Source organism: Porites lutea, chromosome 5 (assembly GCF_958299795.1).
Source record: "Porites lutea chromosome 5, jaPorLute2.1, whole genome shotgun sequence".
Taxonomy (NCBI): Eukaryota; Metazoa; Cnidaria; class Anthozoa; order Scleractinia; family Poritidae; genus Porites; species Porites lutea.
In genome coordinates this window covers 39592964-39617096 of record NC_133205.1, presented here as the reverse complement: position 1 = coordinate 39617096, position 24133 = coordinate 39592964, and the positions used below count along the sequence as shown (strand labels likewise).

At 40.6% G+C, this 24133-nt stretch overlaps 2 protein-coding genes across 3 annotated transcripts; one reads left to right on the top strand and one right to left on the bottom strand.

Moving 5' to 3' along the window:
• Window positions 1-1095: 1095 nt before the first annotated feature.
• Window positions 1096-6085, bottom strand: LOC140937660 (kelch-like protein 20). The gene is made up of 3 exons (XM_073387221.1): window positions 4808-6085; window positions 1994-2289; window positions 1096-1413 (listed from the first exon to the last, which is right to left on the bottom strand). The coding sequence occupies exons 1-3, from the start codon at window positions 5998-6000 to the stop codon at window positions 1118-1120; spliced, it is 1785 nt and encodes a 594-aa protein (XP_073243322.1). The 5' UTR covers window positions 6001-6085; the 3' UTR covers window positions 1096-1117.
• Window positions 6086-6418: 333 nt separating this feature from the next.
• Window positions 6419-23080, top strand: LOC140936958 (protein SCAI-like). Of its 2 annotated transcripts, XM_073386470.1 has the most exons (17): window positions 6425-6548; window positions 7926-7995; window positions 8118-8143; window positions 9774-9860; window positions 10647-10745; window positions 12002-12197; window positions 12550-12621; window positions 14767-14847; window positions 15155-15280; window positions 15740-15850; window positions 16553-16631; window positions 16840-16936; window positions 17472-17553; window positions 19152-19224; window positions 20128-20304; window positions 21162-21262; window positions 22391-23080. In XM_073386470.1, the coding sequence occupies exons 1-17, from the start codon at window positions 6436-6438 to the stop codon at window positions 22538-22540; spliced, it is 1740 nt and encodes a 579-aa protein (XP_073242571.1). In that variant the 5' UTR covers window positions 6425-6435; the 3' UTR covers window positions 22541-23080. The 2 variants fall into 2 exon arrangements, with proteins under 2 accessions (XP_073242572.1, XP_073242571.1); XM_073386471.1 differs by lacking the exon at window positions 8118-8143 and having other exon boundaries at window positions 6419-6548.
• Window positions 23081-24133: the final 1053 nt, after the last annotated feature.

The window sequence follows — 24133 nt, the reverse complement described above, 5'->3', positions numbered from 1 at the left end:
AAAATACCAATCGAGGTCATTGTCAGTAAAAATGTGTACATGTTTTATACAAAAAACGCCAAACAAAATTCAAGCACTTTTCAAAGACGTTTAAGGCCAAGCACTTGGCCACATTGCCTAAATTGTCAAACATATGCATTTGCACTTACCCTTGGCCCTGATTTTAACAATGACAAAACACACTGCATTGAAAGAAGAAAGCAAGAAACACATTTTGGCAAACAAGGCTCAAAAACTAGTGTGATAAAATATCTGTGTACATGTGAAGTTGGATGTCAAATAATGATCTCAAAAAAAATTGCAATTAAATTGAGAATGAAATATCTTAATTTTCAAGTACTTTTCTCTGTGAAATATAAAATTCAGTGGCTTTTAAATGACTCAAACGAGATTCAAAGACTTATTAAGATGGTGGCTGAAATTCAAGAGCTTTTGAAGACTGCATGAGCCACGCCTATAGCTGCCTTAGCCATACAGAGTCAGCTCAGAGTCAGCTTTTGTTGTAAAGCACAAGCAAGAAACTTCAAAGATTTTACTGGAGCAACTGATCTGCTTCATTTGCCTCTAAACTGCCTACAGGGCCGGCTTTCACAACACCATTTCAGGCAACCAGCAAGATATCTAGTACAGTGTATCACTACCATGCGGCTAAATGAAATTTAAGCTAAATGTAAGTTAAACTCAAGCCATATATGTAGCTTTTAGGAGATATGCAGGGGCACCCTCATTGCATCACAGGAGCTCATGGGTCTTTTTACAGCCTTTCTCTTGAGGTCAGGCCATTATGTTTGTATGATGTTTTGTGTTGTTGTTGTTGTTGTTGTTGTTGTTGTTATCGTGATGATGATATGTTTGTACGTTGTTGTCTGTATTGGCTCATGCTTACAAAATGTTTTTCTGCTCCCTACCCAGCCCTACCCTGGGGTAAGTATTTGGTAAGTATGTTAGGTTCCACTGGTTTTTAATAGCAGCCTGACAGTGCCTGGGTGAATGCCACTCTCAAGGTTGTCAAGGAGACACTTGCACCTGGCTACAATTTCAAAGCTCCACCAGCCTCACAGGCACACCCCCCCCCCCCCCACCCCCCATGCTCATCTCTGTTGTTGAGTTTAACATGTCAACATCCGAATGCATCACTCAGAGGAAGCTGTACGACCCCAACCCCACCCCCAAGCCTGCGATAGTTCATTCCACCATAGAGCTTCCATTGGTTAGAGACTGGATCAAACACTTCGATTGTTTTAAGGTAAGTGTTTCCATCAAAACCTCCAACAGCAAGCAACTGTCCATTCACTACTGCAAGTCCAACACCACTGCGGCGAGAATTCATTGCCACCACTGGAGACCACTGGTTTGCCTTGGGATCATAGCATTCGGCGCTGCTGAGTTCTGTTGCATCATCGCGTCCTCCAACTTAAAACAAGAGGAAACATATCATGTTGAATGAAACAGCATGGCTATAGCATGTTTTCACCGTCATGCAATAAAAAAATAAACTTGAAACCATTTAAAGAAAACGAAATGATACACAGGACTCATAAATATGCAACATATCCAAGTCTCAGCTCTCATGCTCTGTGCAGCACACAGTTTTTTAGTTATTTACCAAAAAGTATCACTCAGTTTTTTAGAGCTTTGGATGGAGATGCCATGCTTGTGTACCAGCATGGGACACTAAATATGGTGACCAGAAATAAACAAAAACATCTGGATTTCACTTCTGCAATAAAAATGTTTTCTTTTTGCTTATGAGCTAATTAACATGAGCATAAACACTTTTTTTATTGCTTGAAATGTTACGCTACCACCGTGGTGTCACGCGCTGTGAAAATTCGAAAATTAAAAAAGGCTTTATATTTTTTTCAAAATGAGAGGTGCTTAAATTACTGCTGAACAGGGACTAGTCAAGTTGATGTACAGATGTATTCATGCTTTTGTCAACATTACAAGCAAAAACTTCTACACATTAACAAACACAGTAAATTATACACACCAACATAAAGTTTATCCTGAAACAAGGCAGCTCCAAGATGTTTCCTCCTTGTTCCCATGGGAGCAACAGGACTCCAGCGATTGGTTTTAGGATCATACTTTTCTACTGTGTTCAAGGGTGAGGTACCGTCTGAACCTCCAATAGCATAGAGGTAGCCATCAAGAACGGCCACGCCCACACCCAATCTTCGGGAACTCATGGAGGCTACTCTATACCATCTGTTTTCTTGAGGGTCATACTTTTCAACAATGTAAAGGCAAGAAACACCATCTTGCCCACCAACAGCATACATGTACCTGAAAGAATTTCCTTGGTTGATCAGAAAGAGAGCAAAAGAAGATACTAGTGCATCCATAGGCCCTCTGATAGAGTGCAATAAAAAAGAAAATCATGCAGCATTTACAGGGCAGATTAAGTGATATGAAAGGTCTAGACTACACAGTCTACTATATGCAGTTAATTATGTGAATCATGTGATTTTTTTCAGGGCTAATGTAACCTTGTTTTACCAGGATTCAGAGGAGGAATATCACTTAAATTTTGTTCACAGACAATTTGAGTTTAAAAGAACAACAGAACATCTACATTTGTACCGCATGTATTTAAGGAAAAAAAAGTTAAATGAATTTTTTTTGTCCTCTTATAAATTGAAGCAAAAGAATTTAAAACGAACAATTTAAAGAAAAAAGATCATTAAATGACAGTTTGTACTACAGATGACAACGCATGTCTTTGAAGTAATTAAAATGGTACCACAATAAATTATTCAAGGCTATTTTTAATTGTATAAATCACCCTAAAATAGTGATAAGCTTGGGAAAATATTTAATGAAAGTTAAAATTTATTTAGTTTACTCAAATAATTTGAATTTTTTTATGAATTAAGTGATTTTCCTGGAATTGTGCAATCGCATGCTATCTGATGCCAACTGTGCACAACCACACCATCAAAACATATTAGAAGAACTTTCTCAAGCACATATTTTAAAAGCAGCAAAATTATTTTGCAATTTTCAGTTAATACAAGCCTTTCAAAATTTATCCGATCAGATTTCAGCTTTGAAACCATGCGTACCAAGTTCATGGTATGGTGACTTGTCCAGTCACAGTCTTGCTTTTATCAGTGTCCCACGTAGGAGTGACAAAGCACACAAAATAGTGGTTGCTACAAGAAAAACTACCCAATGTAATGTTGAGTTTATTAAAATTCTTGAGTCAAATAATTATTATCAGAAGCACACATATTGATCAACAGATAACAACATTGTGTTTCTACAAAATTTGCCAACAGGTTTTACTCATTTACAGTTTTAGCAACCACTTCTGCTTGTGTTTCATCAATAAACCAAAACCATATTATCTTGCAAACAATGCAATCATGGGCCCAGTGTGACAAAACATGGCACAGGAAATTAACACATACTGTGACAGTCATGATAACAATATATGATCAGGAAAAAATTGTGCAGGCCTACCAACCCACTACATATGTACTTTTACTAAGAACCTTGTAAACAGCCTCTTGAAAATACTTCTTTGTCCCTGGGGAAAAACCTTAAATTTTCGCAAAATTTAACATGCTTAAAATGCCCCCCTTAGTGTCAGTATTACAATGTGACGACTTCAACCGAGCCCACCTAAGAACTTTCAGCCAATCAGAAACCATTCCTTAAACAAAGAAGTGGGTGTGAAGAAATCATCGGGAGCTGTCCTATCTTTCGATTGGTTAGTTTTGATCCTAAATGTTTTTGCCGTTTAGAATAGTGTGTCATATGTATGCACTTACCCGTCTTTCGTCTGTGGCCGCTTTTGTAAAATATGCAAGCTGCTTTATATCTATTGAAGGGTTGGAATACTTATTGGTCGGTAAGGGGTACAAAAGTGCCCTGTATCTATGGGAGAGAAAGCATGCAGTCTGATTACAAGACGTCGTTTGAAAATATGGCGTGTGTTTTTCTTTACCGTGAATTGTATTCTCTTATTCCTTCAACAAGACGTCATTATTCTAGATCCGGGTCCAGAATATTCATTTGTCAAAAAAAAGGAAGGATATGTCTTCCTTTACCAGAGACACTTGCAGTCAACAAGAAAAAAAAACAACAGCCGGCCTAGCGCTGGGCACTGTTTTTATAACGCAAGAAGACACGGAGTAATCCCAATCTCCCTCTTCAGCCGAAAGGAAATTCAAACCGCATGAACCTATCACGTAATTCAAAGAAAGTTAATCCTAAACTTCTCACTTGCTGTTAAAAAGCTTTTTTTTCTTGCAGCTCCGGAGAAATATGTCAATATTTTCCCATACTGATCGCAGGATGGAAAAGCACGCTCAGTGTGGTGTTGCGTGATATTTCATTAGCATTCTGTATTTCTTTAAACCTTCTTCTGGTTCCAAGTTCTTGAGAGATTGCACATTGAGATTGCCAATGTTTTAGAGATCTAGAACCTTTTTGTGGACAAAGAATAGCAAGTTTCAGGTGTTATCATAAAGACCACCAAACTGATTAATTCTCAGCTGTACAGACATGATTTCGATTTTCACCTCCAACAAGGCAACGCAAGTCAACAGAAAAAAAAAATTTGGTTCCAGATTGGCTCTCGCTAGAAGTAAGCCATTCTAAATGGCAAAAAAAGTAGCAGCAAAACTGACCAATTGAAAAATAGGACAGTTTCCCGATGAGGTCCACATGTCTATTTCTTTGTTGAAGGAGTGGTTTCTGATTGGCTAAAAGTCCTTAGGTGGCAGCGGTTGAAGCCATCACACTGTAATGGTTTGACTTCAAAGCAATAAAAGTCAATAAATTATCTTAAACTTACCCATCTAGCACAGCAACACCAACACTTGTTCGACACGTGCAAGTAGGTGCTACATCACTGCTCCACTGATTAGTCTTGGGGTCATACCTTTCAACACTGTTAAGATAGCTGCTACCATCGTGGCCACCTACAGCATACAATAAATTATCCAAAACCGCTACGCCTACACCACAGCGTCTCTTACTCATGGTGGCCACCATTTTCCAATCATTTGTCTGAGGCTCATAGCGTTCTACACTACTGATGGCATCTCCACTACACCAACCCCCTACCGCGAACAACACTTCTGTGCATTTAGTGGGTTTACGCTGTCGTGTACGAGGACCCTGCATAAGCAACCTTTGTTCAGGTAGTAACAAATAGTTCTTTGCCTCATCTACCAAGTCCCGGCAAGATTCATCACTTTTTACCAAGGGATCTGTGCCAACTACTCCCACTAAGAACTTGGGTGGTAACAGAGGTAACCGAACGTGTTGGAGTATCTGTGAAAGATGGCATCGCCTTTCGGAAATGCTATATTTCACCCAGTTCATGACCGCCGTAAAAACCTGTTCTTCAGAACGAATGTTAAGCTCGTCGTTCGACAGAATATCGAGTAGCTGAGTAACAGGCAAAAGAAGGAATTCTTCGCTTTCCATAACTTCTTGAAAGTTGTGCTGAGTGAAAATATCAGCGACTCGTAAGAGATCTCGGCAAGCATGAGTGTCGGCGAAAGCTCTGATACCAAGGCAGTTCGAGGGGTCAAGCTGGCGTTTTAGAAACTCGCAACATATATCTTGAATTTCTGCGATTTGCAGCAAGCAAGCGGCCGGGAGAAGTGACTGGACATTGCTCTCTTCTACAGTTATCGAAGACGTGTAGGCAAAGTCAACTAGTAATTCCATAGCGGATTCATCGACATCCTGAATTGTGATTTCCATTTGTCGGCTTTCCGCCATCTCGCCGGTAAACATGGCGCGAAAATACGGGCTACATGCTGCCAAAATAACTCTGTGAGCGAACAAAGTCTTACTACCCGCCTTTATGACTACATCGCACAGCTCCTGACATCGTCGCAAAGCATCTAAAGTGTCCAGAAGTTGTTTTGGGTGGCGGTCTGAAATATGTCGCATCCTCGGTTTGTTCAATTGAGTCGACGGCTTCGATGGACTACCAGCGAAAAACCCAAGCTCGAAAGTAACACTTCTCTCCATTTTAAACGTCAGAAATCATCTATAAGATCATCTTGAAACGGAGATTTCGTATGTGAAATGACTGAAGGTTATTTTGTCACGAGTTCGACTTTAAATAGATTTTCCTCTTGACGATCACGTAAAATGTACATGACTGCAAAAAATATTATTACTGGGTAACCTGGCGATTTTGAGGAAACTTATGGAAAACAGAAGGAATGATAGAAAATGAGAAGCGGAAAAAAGTCTAGTGGTAATTTTGTGTTTTGTTTGTTTGTTTGTTTTCTTTCTTTCTTCTTCTTTTTCCTTCTTATTGATAAAAAAATGGGGGTTTGAAAGAAAGAGAAAAAGAAAGAAAAAGAAAAGAATATATAAAAGAATGAACAAAAGAGATTGGGACTGGATGCGAGCCAGCGTTCCAAAGAAACTGCAGACAGCAGTCTCTTGTCAAACAAAATGGCGGAAGATGTAAATAACGATGCAACGCATTCCAAAACTGAAGAAAGAAAGATCGTCGTGGAGTTTTGCCAGTTACAGGAGAAATCACGACAGCTTTTTAACTCGCTAAGGTGTGACTCTTATTTGTGGCTTTTTCTTGTACCTGTTTTCACGTGAAGTTGAAACATTTCTAAGTATGCAGAGTTGAGGGTGTGTTGTTATTCTAGTGTGGGATGGGCTCAGCAAAGAGTTACTGTTTGTGTCTTGAGTAACAGAGGTGTTTGTATCCTTGGTGCCCCTTTACTTTTTTTCGTCTTTTCAAATTAGGTGACGAGAAGTTACAATTGAATATATGCCAATTCTTGCCATAATGGTATTGTTTGCCCTCCCCCCACCCCAACCCCCCCCCCCCCGACGTAACCACGATTTCTGGCTAGTGTATTATAATGCAAAGAGGATTTGCATGAAATGATCTTTTCTTCAGTAGAAAAAATAAGCACTGAGGGTATAAGATAAAATCTGTCCTGCTGGGTTTTTCTGCACATGCATTGCTCCTTCAAATGCAGACAAATGCAGACTATAGACGTGCAGACTGGCAGATGCAGATAAACCACAGGTAACTTGATCAGGCTCACTATTTTTGTCCTGTACGGGTTTCAGATAACATGAGTAAATGTAGAGAACATATGGGGCAAAGTTTAGGTTTGGAAATTTGCTAGAAAATGTATATGGAAATAAAAATCGATGAAACTTACCAGGACAACAACAACTTGCCACATGGTTTACATAGATTTTTATTTCCATTTTCTATGTTCTCTATATTTACATGTTATATGAAACCCACACAGGACAGAAATACTGAGCCTGAGTTACCTGTGGATAAACATCTTACAAAAATCACAACTATATCCCAAACCTCAACATTGAGTCTGTTTTGTCATAGTTTTGAGAGCATTTGACAGCACTGTTTCCCTTGTTTATTTGCAAGTCTGCAGTCCACGTTTGTTGCACACTGTATCTTGAGGTCCTTTTGGCGGTGATAGAGGGGGGAATGGGGGTCCTACGCTGTTAGTCTGAATGTGAAAATCCATTATTGTTTCAGTTATTGAGGAGGAAGCAATGTGCCTTTTAATATTTTACATCATCAGTGTCTTTCAGTCTGCTGTTTGACACCATTTCACATGTTTTATGATGTTGTTTCAAGGCCACGTCACCTGTCAGAATTTACCTGGGTACTGTAAAAGCAACGCCTCTGCTTAATACTAATTAGTACAGTGTCAGACTTCATTGTTTAAATGCTATAGGAAGTAGGAAAATTCAGTTTGGAGTGCATGTAGAAACCAATGTATAAGTGAATCTTCTCAACTGATATACTCCTTGTTATTGACTTCAGATCTCCTGTCTTATTTACCAGTATTATTATCTTAAATGAAATTTTCATTGTCATTTAATTTTATGATGTTATTAATTTTTTTTTGTCTTTGTTTCTCCAATTTATGCACTGTCAGAGACTTACCACAGTTTGGAAACAAGCATTGGCAGACCCACTTTGGAAAAACATTTGATGTTTATACTAGAGTAAGTTTGCATTATTCTGAATAGCAGTTTAATTCCATCCCTGCCATTACAGTCATATGACCTTTTAATTTCTTTTATTAGCACTTGAAATTTGACTTTGATGTATTTTTTTTGTTGACCAGTTATGGAAGTTTCAGCAGAAGCACAGGTAATAATATTGTTTGTGTGAGATATCGTTTTCAATTTTTTGAACTTATAAAAAGTAACAACATTAAGAACACAATGTGTGGTTAAGGTAGAACATTAACTGTGTGCTAGCATAAAGCATGCACCTATTAGCCTCAGGCAACTTGCTTTCACACTTGGGACAACAAAGAGATCTTAGTTCATGCACAAAACTAAGATATTGGACACCTTGGATATAATGCAAGTTCAGTAATTTGGGATTCTTTCCATATAAAACCATAGCCATGCTCAACTCAACACATAAATCATAAGTTTTATCATAAGCCCTTTTACCTTAGTTAGCCCATTCGCTGCTAGAAATTTTAGAGTCTTTGAAGGGTGTTCAGTTCTAGGTATTGAGTCTGTGAATGAAATGCCATGGTGTGACCATTCAAATGAAACATCTTTAGCAGCACTTCCATATGGATTATTGGTACTATATTATGTTTTTCCTCATTTCACAAAATGAAATTTGGAAATGTTTAATTAACTTTGCCCACTATTTGGGGTGGAAGTGTTAAGTTAAGGGGTGCCTAGTGCAAAGCCCTAATTGACTTTTGACAAACTTCCATAATCTCCAGTCAGAATTACTTTTGATTTGATAAATAAAGAATGATGGTAAATTTTAAGCTTGGTGAAGAAATGAGAAATGATGTGATCAAAATGTCATGAGCATAGGGCAAAGAAAAAATCAGAGTCTCTGGCAGGATTTGAGCCTATGACCTTCCGTACACGGGTCTACAAAGGACTCGTGGCAAGCTGTGTCATATACTATACGTATGACGTGCGTCCTGCATACCGCTAGGATCATCAATGTCGAAATCATCGTGTGTGATAAATAAAGAATGATGGTAAATTTTAAGCCCGCTGAAGAAATGAGAGATGATGTGATCAACATGTCAAGAGAACAATATGCACAGGACAAAGAAAAAATCAGAGTCTTTGATAGGAACCTGTGGACAAGTTTGTCAAAAGGGAGACTTCGACACTTGTTTTCCACACACCCCTAAATTATTTTGGATGAGAGTCCATGAAAGAAATCCTGATTTTCATCTTGGCTATTTTCTAGTAGTTTTAGAGTATATTGTAACTAGGTTTTCTGCCTTTCGTAACTGTTTGTAAATTAATTTTTAAAACCCGTCTTCATACCTGCCAACTCTCCCGGTTTTCCCGGGAGTCTCCAAGTTTTTCATAAAATCTCCCGGTCTCCCGGTTAGAGCACCAAATCTCCCGGATAAAATGAACTTTTGAGCATTTCTGTGCTTTAGTTTGAAATTTAGTCCATTTTTTCACAAAATTCGAACTTTTTGTATTCATTGTACAGTTTCTGGGACATTTTTGCACATGTTTAGTCAATGACAAAGTTTAGTTCGTCATTACAATGATGAAAGCGCATTTTGATTCCATGAACTTCATGTAAGACGTCATATAATGTCCTAAGGCAATTTGTTGGCGCGGGGGGGGGGGGGGGGTGTTGGTGCTGTTGACGTTCGGGGGTGGGAGGGGGGGTGTAGTGCAAAATAGAGAGTCTCCAGATTTTAGATCTCCTGAGGTTGGCAGGTATGCGTCTTGGGATATGTCAAGAAACTTATTTTATTGTATTGTTATTTTAGGTCAATTCTGGATGCCAAATATAACCTAAAAAGATGGCAAATTGGAGAGATTGCATCTAAAATTGGACAGCTTTACTATCATTACTAGTAAGGACATCTTTTTTTGCATCTTGCATTATCTTGCACTTTGAATCTTGCTGCTTCTGTATTAAACTACTGTAAGGGCACTTTGACTCTGATCTTGATTTTTGCACAGGTTGTTCAACCCTTTTAGCAGCAATGTTGCAAAACAAGTTGCTTGTTTCTGTTGTCCTTCTTACCATACCTTGCTTAATCATGACAAAGCCTTACCTAGTAGTGACTATCACATACAACAGACCAGCAAAGTTAGTATTAATTAAACCTTATGGACTCAGAAATTCTGGTGACTTTTTTATTCCTCGATACAACACAACAACTTACAGGAGACATAGCCTGAGATATGTGGGCCCAGTAATATGGTCTAAACTAAGCAAGAAAGTAAAAAATGCAGAATCAATTTACGGCTTTAAAAAGGAAAATTCACAAGGTAGATCTTGAACAAGTAATCACAGAGGGCTGTAAAAACTGCTTTTTATGTCGTACATAAATGACATTTTCCAGACAAAAAGGACTCCTCTAAACCAATAAGTATTATTTTATATGATAAATCCGAATACGTTTTATCAACATTTTTTTTAGGATATATATTTTTGTAAATTTTATGCTTTGTAAATATACTTTTTTATATATTTAATTAGTTAGAGCTTACAGTATTTTAATTTAGTGTCCCCTATTGGTAGGCCTTACATGGCCAGCTAGAAGACCTGACACTGAAATAAATTCTATCATCATCATCATCATCTTATGAAAAGCTGTGTTAATAAATGTGAAATCTCTTAATGACCTTTCCAGCCTAAGAACAAGTGAAGCAAACTATCTTCATGAGTCATTTGGATTTTACTCTGCTATCCGATCCAGAGCATACTACAGTCAAGCTAGCAAGGAAGAAAAGTAAGAAACATTTATTGATATTTGTCTTCTCCCTGCTCCTCAAATCAAATAAACATTCTAGGCATCTATTGGATCATTTATGGTAGTTTTTCCGAGTTCCTGAAAAACTCTCAATTTCAAAACTGGGCAAAGTGCAAAACCTTTCTAGTGAAAATGAGTTTCACTTGCATGTGAATAAATAATCATTTTCATATCGTTAGCTTTGCACTTGGCCTCGCTTTGAAACAGAGGCTTCAGGCAACTCGGAAATGATTTAATTTAGTCTGCGTGGATTGGAGAAAATAAATCCGATAAAAACGGAATTGTAAAATTCTGAGTGTTGTGCTTAAACTGCCTTAAGGGCAGCCAGGGGATTTCAAAAATTTTTACTATGTACGAATAATCTGGGTAGGTTTTGAGTTGCTTAAAAGTGTTGTGCGGAGTGAGTTTATTTATGTGAGATGCGCTACTTCGGTCCTTAGTTTCTCGTATTTCCTGTTTGACTGTTTAGCCAATCCCATGCTAAATTGAGAAAAACAGCCGACATTTTGCGATACCACCACTGGTTTCCCTGTGCAAATGACGTCTGAGGAACGATCACAGAAATTCCATACATGACGTGTCACTGCCCAGATCTGGGTAGCACCTCTGATTGGTCGCTCTGCAAGGGAAATTTGCTTCAACCAATCAATCAGAAGGACTACCCAGAAATCTACCCAGAGCTTGGTAGTGACGCGTCATCAGTATGGAATTTCTGTGCTTGTTTCTCGGTCGTCATTTCGAGGGGAAACCAGTGGTTGTTGGCTAATTTTTCAGGCTAATGCCATGGAAATCCAAAGCACTTTTTGCTAAAATTCCTTCTGGAACTATCGATTGTTTATTGGTCAATATGGCGCATCTTCTAACAAAATTTTAGCGGCAGGAAGAAACTAGCTTTGGGCTTGAAAAGTTGGATAGCACTATGCACAGTATTAATCACTGTCCAATAGATAGCGCTTTCCACCTTTACAACTGGGACCGGTATATATTTGGATAGCGCGGCCAGGGGCGTAGCCAGCTTTTCGACTAGTTGTAGGCCCGGCTGACTTTCATTTCCACATATCCTGAAAATTGCACGCATGACTTTGAGCTCTTAAGCTTTTTAGCTCACCCCAACAAGCATAATTTATTGCAAGCGGTAGAGTGATCAAACCAAAAATTTGTAGGGCCCGGGCCTACAGGTCTATGGGCTAGCTTCACCCTTGGTGGCAACTTGTTTGTTATTGTTTTCTTTTCAGACCTGATTTGATGGTAAAGAAGTTGCGTTATTATGCACGCTTCATTGTGGTTAGTCTGCTTCTCAACAAGGTGGATCTTGTGAAAGAACTTATTCAGGAACTTCATCATTATGTAGAGGAATATGTGAGCGTGTATGAAGCAGAGGATGATGAAGAGTGGCGACTGGTGATCAGTGAAGTCACAGCGTTTATGGAGGTGAGCTACACCAAGGCCTGCGGCCCTTTTCTCGAACGCTGTGGCTATTTGGCCGGTAACCGGTCAAGGTTTTCAAAACACTAAATGACTGGCAGTCCGGTATTTTCAATAAATTTGACAAATCGAAAAAATCCATCTAATCTAAACTATCATATGTCGATTAAGAAAAGTCAAGCGATCCTGAAACACTTTATAGATCTCAAGGTTACCGTTTGGTCTACGCTGTGCTCAGAAAACGAAACTAAATTTTTGACACTTAGAACAGGCCAGGGCTTCAGTATAACCGGCAGTTTACGGTATCTTCCTTTCTTGATGGCTGACCACGTGTTGACTTAGTTCTTCTTTTATGCAGGCGGACTCCCTGGTGACAGTTATGACCCCCGATGTTGTACCCGTCACTCTATCACACAGAATGGCCGAAAATGTGAGTTAAGAATCAACCTTTATTTCTGTACCATAGCCCACAAATTCAAAATGGCGGCGCGCAGAAAATTCAAAGGGAAAAATAGACGATCTTCTTATCCAGAAACAATCTTTTCATTTTCCTTTAAAAAACTGAGGAGTCAGAAATTAATCGGTAACCATACTTTATTTTTGACCATTTAACGTTGATTCGTTAGCAGACTCGAGGTTCCATTCTTAGTTTAACAGCCTACTGAATTGACCGGTGCTGTGAAGATTTTTCTAGCAAATTAGCGGTAACTGCCTTAGAATTCCAGCACGTGCTACATTTATTCTCATAATGCGTTGTATTGAATTTTGCACGGAAAACTTTACGAACAGTTTTCTTTGCGGGAAGCCCAATCGCCAACAAGTGTTTGGATAAAAACAACATACACACTTTGCAAGATGTGCATGAGAACGTCTAGAAGCGTATCTTCATTTTAAAACTCTCATCATTTATAACTTAAGGCTCAGGTCAAACATCGAACTTCACCCATGTGACGAACCAAATGCCAATAAGCAAAATCTGTTGTTCTCACTTATTAGCGTTAGATTCGTCCCATGAAAAGTTCGACGTTTGACCCTAGCCTCAGTAGAGGTAGGGATTACAAAAATAGTGTAATCTCTTTGCAAAAAGCAAGGCCTCTACTCTAGGTAACTTAATCCGACCGTAGCATTTGTTTTTGTACCAATGTTTGTCTAAATTGTCATGGACTTTTCGCGTATTTCGCTTTGTACTTTGTATCGCTTCGCAGAGTGCTCAGTCGAACATAAGACCCGGCTTTTCGAGTCTGTAGTATTTCTTCCACTCAAAAAAGGCATCTTACGCCGTGTCATTGTTGTCTAAGTACTCAATATACTTTGCTAATTGTTCGACAGTTTGAAAGTTTTGAACATGAAAGATCCCGGAATTGCGAGTTTTTTGTAGTTTGCACCTCCAAGTACAATGGGCCAAGATCGTTTTGAAGTCCAAACCCCCAGTATTTTTCTGTAATGTGTCTTCACAAAGAGAGTTTTCAAAAGTTAAGAAAAATATGTACTTTCTGAGTCGTGTAGCACACTCTTCTGTTGAAACGTTTTCGTCTGGTGGAGCGGGGCAGGTAAAGTTCCCGCACTTACCGAAGGTATGTACTGGCAGGTGTTCGTCAAAGTTTTCGTGCATATTCGCGGCGTCCACTCGGCGAATGACAGTCACTCACTATCCATACAATTAATTGCGTTTTTTTAGCATTCCTCGTTGCATTGGAGAGGTGTAAAATTGCCATAAGGTGTGAAAACATACGAATCGACGCGATAGCTCATCGTCCAGATAAAAACGCTGTCTGTCGGATTTTTCCCCGTAATTTTGAATGTACCCGTCACTGCACGGCTTGGACGTGAAAAGGCTTTTACGTTTCATGGAGGACTTCCCTTTCTTAACTTTGATATGGTTCTTTGAATTTCAACTCCAGAAGAGTTCGCTTGCATTTGACAAAGTAAGCGATTTGCAATAATCGAACGCAAATTCAGTTTGTAAGCGATATTTTCGCCCCCGTTGCCGTGGCGACCCCAGGTAGGTGACGTAGCCCGCTTAGTTAGGGTAACCCGCCTGTCCATATAATCTCTCATTTTGATGGGATCACGTTTACATGATAGGTGGAGTGACCATAGGAGAGATTATATGGACAGGCGGGTTACCCCACATAAGCGGGTTACCTCACCTACCTTTGGTCCCCCAGGTCCATGTAAACAGGCGCAAGGCAACGTCGACGGCAACGAAATTGGCAAAAAAGTGATCGGTTTCTATCAGCAAAACAAACGTTTGCACGTTGTCGAGCAAAAATGTAAGAAGTCTGTAAACGGACTATCTTTACACAGACGTTGCTTTCTTCGTCTGTTCAAAAATCGACAAGCACGCGAGTGAATTAAGCGCGCGAGAGCGAGCACGGAGCGCGAGAACATAAATCCCCCGCGGTTTTTATTTTCATGCGCGTGCTTCACGATCTCTTAAGTGAAAACAGACCGTCTATCAACAGGCGACGTCCTTCAAAAGCAGTGAATTGACTGTGGGTTGTTGTGTTATGAATGGGCTGTGATGCCTAGATTGAAAATGGACAAAATGTTTCCTTCCAATTTTCCACTACAGGAGATTCCAGCTCAGAGGCCTGTCAGCGGTACAGCCTTATCTTTACAAGAAATTATTATCGTGGGAAACTGTGAAAAGCAGGTATTTTTTTAAAGCTTTAAGAGAGCCACTGAGGTTGATTTTTGTCGGGAAAGGTTGTCATTAAATGGCAGAAACGGGTAAAAAAAAGTATACGCTCAAAACAGTTAAAGTAGCTGCTAACGGCCTCGGGAGTATCTTGGTCTGGTGGCTGGCTTTGCGCCTGATATGGAATACTTCACGGAAAGTGCGTTAAGGAAATATGGCAACCTTTTCCCCCGGCCTAAAGCCTGAAGTTAGCGAGTTTAGAGTACTGGATGTGAATATATGTTTTAAAATACCAATCCTCATTTCTTTCCTTGTTTTTCAGGTAAAATTTAGTGAGTTAACTTTGGACATGTTCCGCATGCTGCAGGCCCTGGAGAGGGAACCCGAGGAAGTTCCACCACGTACCTTGGTCACCACCAACGAAGTCTCTGAAAGCCCCTCTGATAAAGTGAGCCCTGTTCAGGTTTATTATAAAACGAAATATATTTTTTTCAAGCCCAGACGGGCAAGCTTGGATCTGATAATTTCTTACCCAGGGGAAACGTGATAATCGTCGTCTTTCTACTACTGGTTTTGGCAAAAGTGTCATACTGATTGAAACAAGTTTATGATGTTAGAAGATTAATTATTTTTCGATCTGGAGGGGGCTTAACCTCCTTCAATAAAGATAATAGCAGTCTATAAAAATAACCCTTTAAATTTTTGTGGTGAAAAAAGTAAATTGAAGCTTTCCGAGTTGTCCTTAGCTTTTCAGAATACGCGAAAAAAAACCTTTAAGTCAAATCTCATCGTCGTAGTCATCGAATGTAAGGGTCTCTAATCAAAAGACAAAATCCGGCCGACATCTGTTGTTGTTCTAGTTTCTGTAGTTATTATAAACGGTCAGAGAAATATTGTTCTCTTTTAGGAAACCAGCGAAATTGCTCGTTCGTTCTCCAAGAGGCCCAATCCCCACAAGTATCTGCTATACAAACCAACGTTAACACAGTTATACGTTTTTCTGGCCTGTGGTTTAAAGGTTAGTTATATGTTTGTGCAGCAAAACTCATTTTTTCTCTCGCATTTATGTCTCACCTCTGGGACCGGCCTAGCCTGCGAGCATGCTGTCCATTTGGGGGAGTCAAGAGAAGTCACGCGAGGCATCACGCGTTCGCCCGCTTGTTCTCCCGCGGGTCGCTTGACTAGCCAAAAATGGAGAGTTTCCTTGCATTCTAGGTCCGACCCACTGTCTCAAACGCATTCTTTCTTTGAGTTCTAGTTGTTTTTATTTAAATTTTACTCTTCCTCCCTCCCCCCCCCCCCCCCCCCACCCCGGCGAGACGCATTGCGAGACGACACAAAGATGGGCTGGTGACTGGGAAACCATTTCTGTCCCCTGCTACCTTGTGAATACTCCAGACATCCTGTTTTTGCAGAGGGCTTGAGGTCTGGGTTTTCAGGTGTTCATGCAAGAGTCACGTTAGAAGAGAAACTGCGGGAGAAATTTCGTTTCTAAAAACGGGAACACCCTTAGGGAACCTGACCTTGAGTAACGGAGGTGATGATGTTTTTGTTTGGTGGTGGTTTAGTTTTCTAAAGTCGTGTCTTTTTACTCATTGTTTCCTAATGCATGTATCTCTATCGAGTTCTTTGAAAAGCGGATCATACCATTATTAAAGCATAAAGCTCTATTCTAGAACGATGTAAATAACTATTATGTATGCCGGTTTTTCTTTTCCAGGAACTTCCTAGCAATGGCGTTATGCTTGTCTATGTCTCCGGTGATGGTTGCCTTGGAAACGCAAAGGCTGGAGAGGAAGGTTAGTGGATAGTTGAATTCGGTGCGATGTCAGAGTGCGGGGAAAAAATACGAAGGAAGAGAGAGCTGTTTCTCTTGCTTACATCTTTTTGCGCCCTCCCCACCATCTCAACGCTTGGAACAGGCTAGTTTAGTGTGAACAATTGTGATACTAGCATAAACTCTTGACACTTGCATTGCATAATTCTCTCCTTTGGGATTTATCCCAGGTCCTTACGAGATGGGAGGAGTTGCCATGTGCCACAAAAAGGCGGGAAACGAGGAAGGTACAAGACGTGCGAGAGCCAACTTAAAGGATGTTCACTGGTGCGTGACATTTGTGTACCGTTAACTGCGGCTTGTAAGCCCCACCCCATATTGTTGGATGTTACATGTTGCGTCCGTTTGCACACCCTGTTGCATGTTGTTGGTAGTTGTTGTGCAAACCTTGAAACCGGTCAAACTTTTGGACCAACAACTCCCAACATTTCTTTTGTTCCGTGATGGCGAAAGCGTAGTGCAAGAATGTTGGATCCATTTGCACAGCTCTTCCAACATTGTTAGGGCCGAGCACGCGCATTACACATGGTTTACAAAGTCTTATGGGTTGTATCCTTCCCACGAAACAATGCAGGTCCCAACATTGTTGGGAGTTGTTGCATCCGTTGGCACACCACTACCAACACAGACGCAACAAATTCCAACATTGTTGGCCCAACAATGTTGGGAGTTGTTGCGTCCGTTTGTACGTAGCTTAGGCTACGATGGCCCAAGAATACGCTCAACTGAACACGCTCGGATTACGCTCGACTGAAAACTGGTCTAACAGTAATACAAAGAACTGCATAATTGTGTTCTTCAGCTTGTACCCAGAAGACCTTGTGCCGTTCAGCAGGAAGCCTCTTATGGTGATTATAGATAGCTCCAATAGTTATGCTTTTAGGGTGAGTTTGAACAAGACCCCTTTACGGTTCTCACGATACATGTTCTAACCGACCCGTATGAGGTAGTTAATAGTGCTTACTATTTACAAAAAGTTTCCGGAAAATCCGTTTGGGAAGTAATTGAAATTCAATGAACATTAACTGCAAAGGACCGCAAACGAGTATGCCGCAGAAAGTAGGATCTAAAGAAAACCTAATCAACAAAAAATACCAAGTAGACACATTGTATTCTGCAAAGCTGATTGTGTTACGTGAAAATTGCTTTTGCAAGACATCAACATGACACCGATAGAACCCAAGACAGAGCTTCTGTTCTGTCTGTTGTTGCGCCGTCCTGACGAGCCATAGTAATGGTGAAACTGTTGTCGACGGCTACAACACCGCTCTGTTTTGGGTTCTATCGGTGTCGCGTTGATGTCTAGTCTCCTTCGCATTCGCCCGAGCCGTTTTTGCGTGACTCCGACCAGAGCGGCTGGGAGGGAGACTAGTTGATGTCTAGCAAAATTAATTTCCACGTAGTACGATGAGCTTTGCAGTGTTCAATGTGTCTAAATGGAACACGAGTTTTTCGGCCGTTCCAACGAAAAACTTCTGGGAGCTACGGAACATCTGAAAAGATAGTCCTGTTTTTCTGGACGGAATACTCCAAACGGAAATTTGCGTTCCTTTTCTTCAAAGCGGTCTTTGATACCAGTTTCAGGCCTCCCCAGCCGTTCTCGGTTAAAGGAACTGATTTGTACAAATGGTAAACACGAATCAGGGACGATATTTGCTAGTCCGGAATTTTGCTTTCCATTTACCCAAACCGTGAATCGACCAGTTTGTCTATGTAAATGGTAAAGAACCAGTTTTTGTTTCTTAAAGTGACTATTTACCCACAGGCAGATATTAATGTTCTTTTTACAGAAACGACTGTCTATACTGGGCGTTTAAGTGAATGAATTTTTCTTCAAAATTATTGCAAAGCAGTGTAAGGTTTTTTCCAAGGACGCGAGAGCACTTGAAAGGGGCTGGAAACGAGTTCTTTGCAACTTTCCGCGCGCGCTCTGAAGTTTTGGGCAAATCGTCTCTATAAGAGTGTAGACACTTAGCCACACATATGTGGTGGCGTTAAGGCAGTATCAGGTGCTATTGGAGTCGTCCCCCCCCCCCCCCCCCCCCTCCCCCGGCATGGTAAAAGAAAAAAAGGTTAACTTCCGTTTGACGTGCGCCGTTCAGAAAAAAAAAAAACGTCCGGCGGAACGCGTGCCGTGGTCGAAGCGTCGCACCCCCACTGCTAAATCTGCTCACATTTCCCGGAGAATACACTTAGTACCACAGGACAACAAGAATTCTAACGAATCAGTCACTGGCGCACAGACAAATAAATCAGCCCTTTACCGTATTGCCAGCGTTGCTTTCAGTTTTGTTTTACTTTCAACTTCAAGTGACGCCTGGCTCTAGCATCTCTACGTCAGAGATCCGGCAAGAAAGAACCAGTTGGTTTTATCTACGCGTTGAGTGGACGCTTATCTCTCGCTAAACTCGTTTCCAGCCCGTGGCAGCTTTACTGGTCTCTGTCTAAAAATAGTTTGACCGTACTTTGCTTTCACTTGCAGTATTTTCCAAGTTTGTTTGGGCAGCCGCTTATCTCCTTGATGTCGCCTATAACAGTTCCCACGACGATGCAAGGTAAATACGTTAGTGTTCGTACTTGAAACTGCATCAAGCCTTGTTGCATTTTTCAAGCGATAGATTTAAGATTTCGTTAAAGATTTAGATCACTTCAAACACTTTCGGGCGTTAATAGGCGAATACCAAATTACGTAGCTCTCTAAACGAGTTCGAGGTCCGTGCTGTAAGTTCTCCCGACCGAGTTTTTTTAGCGCTTGGGCAATATATCCAAGTGGAAAACACAAGGTTCCGTGATTTACATTGCGGATCGAGAAAACGAGGCTAGTAAGATTTATATTAAAATATCTGGGTTTAAATAGAGACTGAAAGGACGTCGCATATTTCGATTCAAGCGGAACGGTCGTGAGCTTTGCAAAATCGTGGCTTTGAATTGTCAAAAACATTCATTTAATATTTAGCACATCCTTTATAGTCCAAAACTACTTGAAACGAAAGCCTTACAATAAAGTTTCTCTGTCAATAGTCGCAAGCAAAGCAAACTTTCGACTTTTCGGTTTGACAGTGACATACGACTGACCCACTAAACTGACAAATCACAGTGCGCGCACCAACAGAGAGATATAATAAAACTCAGTATTGCTTGGAAATAGACTAAAGGGTTGGTCACTGCTAGAGAATCTTATGCCCATTGTGGTCCTTTTACGTGCCACAAGAGTCTACTCAGTTAAAGTACTTTGAGACAGGACCTACGGTTTTCTACTCTTATCTGAGAAGACGAGAAGGTCTGTTAAATAGATGAAACAAAAGGCAGTAGCCTCTCTACTCTAGTTATTTCAAGGGGCACTGCTTAATAGAGGTCCGCTTAATACAGGTTCGGTTGTAGTCGACGATTAATGATAGTACTATCGAATTTCCATTACTCAGGCTGTATAACTGTTTCTTTGGATCATTGTTTTCCAGAGCAAAGTCGGAAGGGAAGTTTATTCTCGCTCTTCCTCTTTAGTCCATTGGTGGCTTTTTGTTATGTCTGTAGCATCGCTGATCTCCGCAGCGACTTGTGGGATAGCTGTCACCGACAAGTTCGACGAATCATGAACGATTGTCTTCGAGTGTTTTACGACTGGTCACGATGTGTTGGTAAGTCGACTGCGCATGCTCTAGGACTGTCTAAGAACTGTTTTAAGTCGACTGTCTTGCTGCTTGTCGTGATTCCTTCGAATGCCGGCATCAGTATTGGTAATGCGATTGCTAACCAAATGAAATCACTAGCTCATTGCAACTTTAATTGACAGGCAGGTGATTGAATTGTCGGTTCATTACAAACTTATAAATGTTTTTGTTGTCCATTCAAAATATTTCTCCGTTTCTGATTGGCTAAAAGCACACGCTTGACTCACCACAACCAGCTACTGTTGACCAAATTTGGAAGAATTTTGCGATTGATCAACCGATGATGTCAAAAGTGCAGCACAGTTGGAGGTTTATACACCATTAACCAAGAAGACCTGGGGACGAGGTTGAGTTGTTTTGGTTGTGAAAAGAAAAATGGCCGAAAAGTCGGCGGAACATTTAACTCGATTCACGACGAACTATTGTATAAAAACATAGCAAGAAGACAACTCGAAGGACAACATCTGTTATTTAAACTCACTAATGGGTCTCCTCGCTGGATCTTTTCCGAACGACTGCCAAAACGAGAGGTTAAAAACGTAGACCGATCACAGCACACTTCGAGATCTGGGATCTGTACGGCTTTGAACCTTGACAAATTTAGCGCGAGACTTTAGAAGAGTCAGGAAAAGTCTCCTAAAAAGGAAAAGCTCCTAGATTTCTTATAACAAACTCGTGACGAAGCCCTAGGAACGTCTGCGTGGATCGTATCGTGGCTAATTTTTTTTGAAAGTTGCGAAATGGGGACACAGTTTGAAGAACGATCTTGAATGGCTTTGTAAACGGAAAATCCATTACGATGAGTCTTTCTTTTTTTCTTGCAGATCTAGCCTTCCTTCAGCTTCTTGATGACGAGTTTCTTCGTTTGATGATTATTCGTTTTGTATTCTGTTTTTACACCATGCATCTTCATCGAGCATTCAAGGTATTGTTGCACAAGTGGAAGTGGCGGGGTTCCTTAAATAGTGATATGTTTAAGATAATACCTGACCGATAAGATAATCACCGATAGCGCAGCGCGAGGTTAATATTTTTGAGAAGACTGAGTAGCGAGGATATTTTCCGATTCCATGCATCTTTTTATTGTTTTAGAACCAGCAGGTCATTGTTCTGATTGTTGTGGCCAATGAAGTAGAACAGTGGTTATTTTTCGTAACAGTGGCCTTCTGTTACACCTCAGTGACCTGCCCTTCCATTTATTGAAAATAATAGCGCGTTCAAAAAGATGGGTTAAAAAAGAATGGCTACTAACATTTATTCAGAGAAAAAAAATGATACCTGCTCGATCGAAAACTTCTAAAGTGAGGGGCGGCTTAGGGGGAAAAATTCTTCAAAAAAACGGGCCTTCCTGCATGCAAAGTAGCGCATTTTTTTCTGTTTTGTCAAGTTTTCTTCATATACCATAGACGCTCGAATTTATACTTAGCACCGGGCTTCAAAAAATCCCTGCCCCCTCGTGTTTTCATTTAATATTCGGTTTAAAGTCGCATAACCGGCATCTAGAGAGTATGAAGGGGTCCCTTGAACACATACAATAAATCTTTGGAGTATGACGCGAAGGATAGTAAGACAGAAATTCGGTAGGATTGGTAAGATTGTAAGATTATCGGAACTAACAGGACGTTGAAGTGTAGCATTATGCAGATCGAGACCCTCCGAGATCTGTATCATTCTTGAGTACTCAGCCTCATTTTATGATAGGTCCTTCAGGGCTGGTCCTTTGCAGCTTGTCATTCACGTGGTACAAAACCGACATTTTGGAGAGCAAGCGACGCACTAGGACAAGACAAACAAAGAGCTTACATCATTTAAAGTGGTAATTTCCTTTGTTTGTCTTCTCCCATTGCATCTCTTGCTCTCCAGCAAGCCCGTTTTGTACCACTCGAACAACTAGATGCAAGGGACTTATTACTAAAAATCTTACCGAGGTGGAAAATTGACGGACGAAATAGCGCCCCTTCAAATAAGCACGTTCCCTCCCTAAGTATTGGCGTCCCATTTACAGTGTATCATTCATTGTGTGCAGATAAGTCATTCCACGTTCTCAATTTAGGGCTCAGACTACTATCCCAAGAGCTTCCCCAAGCTGCCTGCGGAGATCTTACTCAACGGCGGTATAGAAAAGCAAGTTCTTGAACTCGCCTCAATGTTGGATGTACGAAGTCTCTTTTATGAGATTGGAGAAGGTCCTCCCACGGACTAACCATCTGCACCTCTGGAGTTTATCTGCTGATGAAACATACGTCAAACCAGTGTTCTTTGCCGTGCTTCGAGATGCCAGTCTAGGGGCTATTGAATGATCGTCGTTCATCTCCCTTTTACGGCGGACAGAACGTCAGGACACCATGATTCTTTAGATGATACTAAGACTTATCGAATAATTGCTAAGAACAAAGGAGAGGTTCTGTCTCTGTTTCTGATGATAGAGAGAACGAGTACGGATAGTTCAGGAGAACTTGACTATACAGTCCATTTCACTTTGCGAAAAAACTGGAACAACAACGAGAAGGTGGATAGCCAGGCACAAGACGATCGAAGTCCAATTCCTACATCATTATCGAGGTCCTCTCTTTCGTGGTCTTGTTTGCGCGGAACAGGCTGGGTAGACATACTGAGTCGACACTTCAGTTATAAGAAGTCCTTATGAACAATTTTATATATGCAGCTCTTTTGTTTTATTACAGTTTGGGTTACAAAGGTGTAACTTAGTCAATGAATAATTAATAAAATCGTTGATTGCGAATACAGTCTAAGGCGACAACCCGAAAAGACACGAAAAATAAGTATTTCGCATATAGGCCATATAAACTTAACACTGTAAATAGCCAGCGGAAAATGTTAGTGCAAATCATGAACTGCCCTCCTCTTCTTCAGTGACGTTGTCTCGCCGTTGCTAGTATTTCTGCAACTCATTCATTTTATTAGAGCAATGTAGATATTGTACCACGTTTTTAGTCTCAGATTCGTTTCCTGTGGCGTTTTCCGTTTGCCAAAAAACTTTCGGAAACTCCCACGGAAAGGTCCATCGAGTGAAGAACGTGTTCATTTGACACAAGTTCCATTTGTGGGACAGATATTGCCGTGAATAGCCTGGAACTAGTGATGCCTTGTGAAAACTCCTAATGGAACATGCTTTCCACCGGAAAATAGAGAGGAGAGTCGTTACGTCACGTTGCCATGGTAGCAAAATTTTTGGATGATAACAAAGCGATAATTTAAACTTCACCGCTCTTATTCAATTTCATTTAATTTGGCAAATCTTGGCGTTACTTTCTTTGGGACCGTATCTATCGTTATCTAAGTTTAGAAAAAGAAAGCGACAATTTTTGTGTTGTGTTCACCTACTCCATAAAGCGGGCTCGTGAAATTAGGAAGTTTCATGTCGTAGTGGTGCAACGACGGCAAAGAAATGTACAAAAAAGCGTGATGCACGTGCAAAGTTGTTGTTTGTTAATATAAACGTATCATTTTTTGCCGTTCTCCTTGCCGTCGCCGTCATCGTTGGTTTTGTTGTCATCCAGAAATAGTGCTACCATGGTAACGTGACGTCACACTTCTCCTCTGTATTTCCAACGGGAAAGCAGGACGACCTTTTCAAAAATTCCACTTATTCCCGGGAACTTTCCAGTGGAACGCCCGGAAAACCTGTGTGCCATTAACATACCACCCGGAATTTTCGGAATTTCTTGGTAAATGGTCAGTTTTCTTCATTTGTTTACAACGAACCGCCCGTGCTTTTCTGGGTTTGGTTGCCCTGGAGACGAGGATGGTCAACGACGTCATCAAGGCTGTTGAT